General features: G+C 59.7%; 2 protein-coding genes across 3 annotated transcripts; both read left to right on the forward strand.

Annotated features, from left to right (window-relative positions):
- Positions 1-921: 921 nt before the first annotated feature.
- KLF1 (KLF transcription factor 1) lies at positions 922-4470 on the forward strand. Of its 2 annotated transcripts, none has more exons than XM_088017097.1 (3): positions 922-1058; positions 1785-2676; positions 3876-4470. In XM_088017097.1, the coding sequence occupies exons 1-3, from the start codon at positions 972-974 to the stop codon at positions 4049-4051; spliced, it is 1155 nt and encodes a 384-aa protein (XP_087873223.1). In that variant the 5' UTR covers positions 922-971; the 3' UTR covers positions 4052-4470. The 2 variants fall into 2 exon arrangements, with proteins under 2 accessions (XP_087873223.1, XP_027944744.1); XM_028088943.1 differs by having other exon boundaries at positions 1833-2676.
- Positions 4471-5163: 693 nt separating this feature from the next.
- DNASE2 (deoxyribonuclease 2, lysosomal) lies at positions 5164-7692 on the forward strand. Its single transcript, XM_028088946.2, is given in 7 exon segments — positions 5164-5500; positions 5620-5797; positions 5887-5965; positions 6283-6447; positions 6537-6734; positions 7147-7478; positions 7481-7692. Coding segments are annotated over 7 exon segments (1098 nt in total). The 5' UTR covers positions 5164-5405; the 3' UTR covers positions 7532-7692.
- The last annotated feature ends 130 nt before the right edge of the window (positions 7693-7822 follow it).

Here is a 7822-nt window from a genome sequence, read left to right on the forward strand (position 1 = left end):
AGTGGAGGTCCCTGGTGTAGAAGCTTGGATCCCCACCCCACCGCCCCATGTGGGGCAGCAATCAAAGAGCAGCCAGTCCTAGAGCAGGGGTTGCTGAGGGTCTCCTGTACATCCTCAGGTACTTCCTGTGGCCTGATGATCCGACCGTCCCATTTCACCCCGCAGAGGGGGTCACTTCCCCCCCCCCCGCCGGCCCCATCACACCGGAGCAACTGTGGTCACAGCAGCCTCCCCCCCACAACACAGCCCAACTCCACACAGCACCCCGCAGAGGGTCCATGGTCGACAGCTGGCGGCTGATTGGGAGGGGGTCCTCCTGGCACTGGGCTCAGGCCCTGCGAACTCACAATCCAGGCAATTTCAAACCAACCCAACGAGAAGCCCCAGCCCCCAACCCTCCCACTCATCGGGAACAGAGCTTCGGCTGTTCTGGGCTCCCACCTGATAGCAGGCTCCAACATCTGGGGTGTCTGATAATGCTTGGCTTGGCAGGGACTTCAGGCCAAGTCCCGCCATCAGCACGGTCGCTGCTGTTTATTGGGGAGAGGGAGAGCTACAGGGCCCCGGTCACAGGAAAGGGTGTCTCAAAGCCCCTTCTCAGGATCCCCATTCTGTCTGTTACCCCTTCTACAGGAAGATAACTAAGAGTAGGGCACCAAGTCTCTCCTTTTGTGGGGACTCAGTGCCTCGCTTTACCAACACCTGAACCCTCAACCTCTGAGCCCCCAGCCCCTGAACCTCTGACTTGGCTTTTTATATGGGGTCAGTCCTTAAGGCCCAGCCCTTAAGCAGGCTGAGATGAGGTCTCTTCCCCAGAAACAGTGACCCCCGCCTTGCCTGCCTCTTATCAGGGGCTGCAGCCAATCAGCTGAGGGCAGAGAGGAGCCCTCCAAGGGGCCATTGGTGTCTCAGAGCCCACGAGGCCACGGAGGGAGAGGAGGCCTGAGGCCCAGGGTGGGCACCAGCCGGCCATGGCTGCAGCTGAGACCGCCTTGCCCTCCATCAGCACGCTGACCACCTTGGGCCCCTTCCCGGACACACAGGAGGACTTTCTCAAGGTGGGGCCAGGTGGGGTGTAAGTGGGCTGGCTGGGGTCCTGGGCTGTGGTTAGAGCTTGGGGGGGGGTGTCTAGTCTGCATCTTGCTCTGCATCTTACCCAAGGCTGGGGGTCCTCAGCCCAGGCCAGGCGTCTGAACTTGGTCTAAGGACCTATTCTTGTCATATAAGACTGAGGCTTGGAGGGGCACCTGGCTGGCTCAGTAGGTAGAACATGCAACTCTTGATCTTAGGGTCATGAGTTCAAGCCCCATGTTGGGCATAGAGCTTACTTTGAAAAAAGAAAAAAGGAAAGAAAGAAAAGAAAAAAGAACCTGAGGTTCAAAGCTGAACACTGCAGCAGTCCACAGTAAGACAACCCCAGATATCAGGGGGAAACAGCAAATGCAGGAATTTAATCTTGGGAATTAATTTTGGGGGGGGCAGGGAAGGAGAGGGAGAGCCTGGAGGAAACTGAGGCAAGGCTGCCCCCCACCCAGCCTTCCATGCCTAGCTCTTCCCCCCCTTCCCCCGTGCCTGAGTGTGGCTCCAGATAATGTCAGTCTTATCTTGGGTCTCCAGCCAGACCCATCGACCTCTGGTCCCCGGACTTGGAGGGGCTGGAGGGAGTGTGCAGTGTAAGGGAGGGGGACAGACTGATATGACAGACAAGCAACCAAGACCCCTTTCCAGAGCCTCTGGCCAGCCTGCCCCCATTAGGGCATCCAGCCCCTTCCGTCTCTGGGCAGGGTACCCTGGTGTCCACCGAAGCCTCACGCTACCGGCTCCCTCCCCAGTGGTGGCGCTCTGAGGAGGTGCAGGACTTGGGTCTCGGTCGCCCTGATCCCACCGGGCTGCCCCTCCACGTGAGGCCGGAGTTGCAGGACACGCCCAGGGAGGACGAAGACGGCGAGAGGGACTCGACCACTGCCTGGGATCTGGACCTCCTTCTCACCAATTTCTCGTGCTCAGAGCCGGGCGGCGCGCCCCAAACCTGCGCTGTGGCGCCAGGCGAGTGCTCCGGGGTGCAGTTCCCGCCGCCGCCCCTGCTGCCGCCGCCGCCACCCGAGACTCCCAGCCCGTATGTGGGCGGCCCGGGGCTGGCTGGGCTCTTGGGTCCCGAGGAGCACCCGGGCTGGGCACGCCCGGCCCCAAGAGCCCCGGCCCCGGACGCCTTCGCGGGCTCAGCCCTGGGCCCAGCCCCCGAGCCCAAGGCACTGCCGCTGCAGCCGGTGTACCCCGGGCCAGGTGCGGGCTCCTCCGGCAGCTACTTCTCGAGGACCGGGCTTTCAGTGCCCACGGCGCCAGGCGCCCCCTACGGGCTGCTGTCCGGGTACCCAGCGCTGTACCCAGTGCCGCAGTACCAAGGGCACTTCCAGCTCTTCCGCGGGCTCCCGGTGCCTGCGCCCGGCCCCACATCACCCCCCTCTTTCTTGAGTTGTCTGGGACCCGGGACGGCGGGTGCGGGACTCCGGGGAACCGCAGGAGACCCAGGAGGGATCGCGGACGCGGCGCCATCCAAACGCAGCCGGCGATCGTGGGCGCGCAAGAGGCAGGCGGCGCACACATGCACGCACCCGGGCTGTGGGAAGAGCTACACCAAGAGCTCACACCTAAAGGCTCATCTGCGCACGCACACAGGTGAGGGAGCGGGGCGCGCGGCTGGAGGATGGGCCTCAGGACCAGAGAATGGCTGGGGAGCTGGAAAACCCGAGCAAGTGGCGGAGCTAAAGCAGAATTTCGGAGCCACGGGCAGGGCAGAGGGAGCTGGGAGCCGGCCTGGGACCCCGGGAGCAGGGTAGGGGCACGGAGACAACCTGGGGAACCTGAGGAGCGTCTCAGGGAACAGACAGCTAAGACCTGGGCAGGAGAAGGGCCAAAGAGCAGAAAGCCTGGCAAGTGACAAAGGGGGCGGGCTAGAGGAGGGACTGCGGAGAGGGGACAAGCTTGGAATGCCAGGGGCGGGGTCAAAGACAGAGGGTTCAGGTGTGGGGCCAGCGGAGAGCGGGGGTTAGCGGCCAGGAGTATAAAGCTTGGGTTGCTTGCCGGGGAGGCGGAGCCAGACTGTAGGGGGCGTGGCCGCACTGAGGAGGAGAGGCAGGGCCAGAGTCAGTTTCCGGAGCCCAGAAGCCGAGGCAGGTCCAGGACCGTAGAGGGACTAGAAAGGAGGGTGGGCATCGGAGGAGAAAGCCGGGTCCCAGGGATCCTAAGACGGGGCGGGGCTGTGGAATAGAGGCTGGGGAGAGGAGGAAGGGTGAAGCCTAAATTTAGTAGGAGTCCCCACAGGGCCACGTGTACCTTCCTGTGCAGAGACGCATGGGGGGAGAGGCCAGGAGTAGCCTGGGGAGAGAACAATCACCGGGGACAGGGCCTGGATTTCGAGGCCCAAGGGTCAAGGCCGGGGGAGGGGCGGGGGGGGCGGGCAGAATTAGGCGGCTGCTGGAGGGTCCCCAGGGAGGGGCTGGAACACAGGGAGCCAAGCCAAAGGATGAAGGTGGGGATGGCTTTAGGACTCCGGGGCAGGGTAATAGGGAACAGGAAATGAAGCCAGTGGGGTAGGGGACACGACTTGGGTCCAGGAAATGAGAACGGGTTTGGTGCCAAATGCAGGTACAGAGGGGTCGAGGTCGCAGAGGCAGGACGTGGGTGCAGAATCAGGACCTTCCCCTGAGAGTGAGCGCCTCCCTACATTTTGCGTGCTGGGGCGCCTCACTTGCCTCACCCCAGTACGGACCAAGGGTGAGCAAAGGAGTGCGACCAGATAGATGCAGAGGCAGACGGGGGAGGGGTGGGGCGGACAGTGGCGCTCAAGGCTTCCTCGTCCCCCACCCATCCCCCAGGGGAGAAGCCCTACGCCTGCACGTGGGACGGCTGTGGCTGGAGGTTCGCGCGCTCGGACGAACTGACCCGCCACTACCGGAAGCACACTGGACAGCGCCCCTTCCGCTGCCAGCTCTGCCCGCGCGCTTTTTCACGCTCCGATCACCTGGCCTTGCACATGAAGCGTCATCTTTGAGCCCTGCCCCAACACTTGGACCCTTCCAGGGGATTGGGGATGGAACAACAGCAGATCCACACAGGGTGGTTTTCCCTCGGACGGACCCTCTCCTGGATTCGCGGCCCCACAGATCCACCCAAAGATCAAGGACTGGCCCATAGACAGACTGGGGGAACCTCCAACCCAAGCTCCCACGCGTCCTCAGCCACAGAGCTACACAGATACAGCAAGAGAGAGAGACCTCCAAATAAACGGACTCTGTGGGACACTCAGACATTTCGGACAGAGAGACAGACCCTCAGAGAGCTGGACCCTCAGACCAGCTTACAAGAGGCCTTGGGCAGTGGGAGTGGTTGTGGGGTGAGGCTTCCCAAAGACCCTGGGCCTAGAAGGGGGGTTTCACACCTTGACTAATGAAGCTCTGCATAGTGGCTGGATCTGCTGTGAATGGTTATAACGGGTCCTGTACTAATGCCCCTCCCAGATAAAGGTTCAGCGTTGGCCTGACTTTGTGGGTTTTGGGTGCTGGAAGATGGGAGGAAGCTTTACTCTCGGGGTGAGATTGGGGGGCCATACACACCTTCACACCCTCATGTAAACTTCAGCGACCCCTCTCGGCACTGAAGGCTTTGCCGCCCCTCCCGGTCACACCCCCAGTTTAGCCTAAATTGTCCTTGTCTCCTGCCTTGAACCCCAGGTACATTCACTGGGACCGTCTCCCTGGGTCCCCAGCCCTCAGCCTGGCCCCATCACCCTCCACCGTGACCCGATCCAAAATATTCCCTTGAATAGCTATCTCAGGAGGCCCCAGGAAAACATGTGGAATAAAAAGGGGGAGGATCAGGAGCACAAGCGCCCCTTAAAAGAGCAAAGTTCACAAGAGTTAGACTTCAGGTTGTAAGACAGGAAAGGAAAAAAATCCAAATCTGCGTTTGACCCAGGAGCCGGAGCAGCGGGGTGCTAGCGGAAGAGAGCAGTTTTGAGACTAGCCACAGAAAGAGACGGAGGCGGGGCCTAGCGGAGGGATGTGAGCTATGATTGGCCAGGAAAGGAGTCGGAGGCGGGAGAGGGTCATAGGAGGCGTGGCCTGAGCCGGACGGGCGGGTGGAGTATATCAAGAGTTGAGTCCGCCGGAAGCGCGAGGTGGTGCCCGAGGGGAGTGACCGTCAGAAAGGAAGCCCCGCCCCCGGAGGGCCTCGAACTGACTTTCAAATCTCAGCTTCTCTGTCTCGCGGGCAGTCTCCATCCTCGTGAGGTTCCGGCTGGGGTTCCCACGCCTGTCTGGGGAAGTGAAAGTCGACTAGGGACCGGCCCGGCCCAGCTTGTGACCTGGCGTCCCGGGCCCCAACACAGATTCCTGGACCCAAGCGCCATGGCCACGCTGAACCCGATGCTCCTGGCCGCGCTGCTGTGGGTCCCTGTAAGGACCCTGACCTGCTACGGGGACTCGGGGCAGCCTGTGGACTGGTGAGTGCGCAGGCGCCGACCATCCCCCGGGGTCGGCCTGGGGGGGTGCACGGCAACTGGGTGAAGCCAGGGTTCCCTCTCTTCCCCTCCCTCCATTTCTCCCATTCCTCAACTTCGAGGTTCGTGGTCTACAAGCTGCCAGCCCAGAGCGGGCCCGGGAAAGCGGCGCAGAGCGGACTGCGATACAAGTACATGGATAAAGACTCAGGGGGCTGGCGCGACGGCGCGGGGTCCATCAACAGCTCGGCGGGGGCAGTGGGCCGCAGCCTGCTGCCGCTGTACCAGAATGCCAGCCAGGTGAAGGGGGGCCTGGGCTGAACCTGGGATGAGACGCTAGGGCCCAGCCTGGAGGGAAATTTAAAGTTGCCCCATCCATCTCCCCCCAGCTCGCCTTCCTGCTATACAATGACCAGCCACCTAAACCCAGTGGGGCTCAGGACTTGTCCAGTCGGGGGCACACAAAGGGTGAGTCCCGGATTGGGGCTGGGGAAGGGCTCTGGTTTTCCTATGCATTTTCCCCAGCTAACCCCTGCCCTGCCCAGGGATGGGGTGGTGTGTGGGGGGGTGCTCTGTCAGACTCTGGACATCTGCTTCCTCATTATATTAATATTGTTTTTGTTTTTGACTATGAGAATTGACAGCTGCAGAAACTGAGCTCAGCAGTGGTGTCGACACTGCCCACACCTTCTCCAGGCCCCCGGCAAATGGAGGGTGTTCCTGGTGGCATACGTGCTTGTTGGGATGCCTTGAGCAGTCCTTCTGATCCCTGTCTTCTGGTTCAGGCGTGCTGCTCCTGGACCAAGAAGGGGGCTTCTGGCTGGTCCACAGTGTTCCACGGTTCCCTCCACCCACCTCCTCTGCTGCATACAGCTGGCCTTTTAACGCCCAAACCTATGGGCAGACCCTGCTCTGTGTGTCTTTTCCCCTCACGCAGTTCTGGAAGATTGGTGAGTGTGGACAGGGAGGCAAAGTGAATCCCTGATTCCCAGGCCAGAATGTGGAACAGTCCTTCATTTTCTCCACCCTTGCTCTCCAGGCAGACAGCTGACTTACACCTACCCCCTAGTGTATGACCACAAGCTAGATGTGGCCTTCGCTCAGAAAGTCCCCTACCTGGAGGATGTGGTCAAGGGCCACCATGTTCTCCACGGCCCCTGGAACAGCAGTGTAACACTCACATCCAAGGCAGGGGACACATTCCAGAGCTTTGCCAAATTTGGAAAATTTGGAGATGGTGAGTCCTGAGACTAAGGGTTGCAAAGCTTTCTTTCGGCAGAGGGGGTGCCTGGTGTGTCCATGGCTAAGGGCAGGTCAGGAATAAGGACTAGGACTCTTTGAGAGCCACAAGCAAATGAGAGGTGGATAACTGACTTGGGTTCACATACTGGTTTCTGGCTATGTGATGTGTGGTTCAACCAGAGCCTCAGTTTAACCCGTCTGAGAAATGGGGACACCAATTATCTACTTTAAAGGATTGCTATGAATGAAATGATGCATGTAAAGCATTTGGTAAGGGCTATTAGTTTTAATGTTTGTCATTCCCTATGTTTCCAGGAATTGACAACTGAGGAAACTGAGCTCAGAAAGGGAAAGGGGCCCCAGCAGTGACCCTGACCCTGTCCATGCCCTTTTTCCATCCTCCACAGACCTGTACTCTGGCTGGTTGGCAGAAGCCCTTGGCAGTAACTTGCAGGTCCAATTCTGGCAAAACTCTCATGGCATCCTACCCTCCAACTGCTCCAGGGACCAGCATGTGCTGGACGTGACCCAGATAGCTTTCCCTGAGCCAGCTGGACCAGCCTTCAGTGCCACAGAAGACCACTCCAAGTGGTGTGTAGCCCCAGAAGGGCCCTGGGTCTGTGTGGGTGACATGAATCGGAACCTCAGAGAGGAGCAGCGGGGTGGGGGCACATTATGTGCCCAGCTACCAGCCCTCTGGAAGGCCTTCCAGCCTCTGGTGAAGGCCTGGAAGCCCTGTGGGGAGAACAGAACCTTCTTTCCATGAAGCCCAGCAGAGCATGTAAGAGCTAAGGCTCAGAAGCCAGTTGGGACTTCAGCTTGAACCCCAGTTTAATGCCTAATTGTGTGACCTTAATGATGTGCCTTAACTTGTGACTCAGTCTACTCATCTGCAAAATGAGAATCACAATACCTGATTCAGGACTGTTGAGAAATAAAAGGAAATTGGTGGATGATGGGGCTGCTAACCTTTTTTCTTCAAGTGGACACTGGGACTCCAGACAACATTACAGCCCTTCTTCTCTCCCTGACGGTCTGGGGACAGCTGGTGTATAAATGAGACCCAAAGTGGGACCACAAGGA

This window comes from Eumetopias jubatus, unplaced genomic scaffold (genome assembly GCF_037043125.1).
Source record: "Eumetopias jubatus isolate StellerSeaLion01/CBP00866 unplaced genomic scaffold, mEumJub1_p1.0 scaffold_1, whole genome shotgun sequence".
Classification (NCBI taxonomy): Eukaryota; Metazoa; Chordata; class Mammalia; order Carnivora; family Otariidae; genus Eumetopias; species Eumetopias jubatus.

Coding starts and splice junctions, on each gene's coding strand:
- KLF1 (XM_088017097.1), top strand. CDS start 972: ATGGCTGCAGCTGAGACCGCCTTGCCCTCCATCAGCACGCTGACCACC. Junction 1,059..1,784: donor CACAGGAGGACTTTCTCAAG/GTGGGGCCAGGT, acceptor GTCTCTGGGCAG/GGTACCCTGGTGTCCACCGA. Junction 2,677..3,875: donor TCATCTGCGCACGCACACAG/GTGAGGGAGCGG, acceptor CCCATCCCCCAG/GGGAGAAGCCCTACGCCTGC.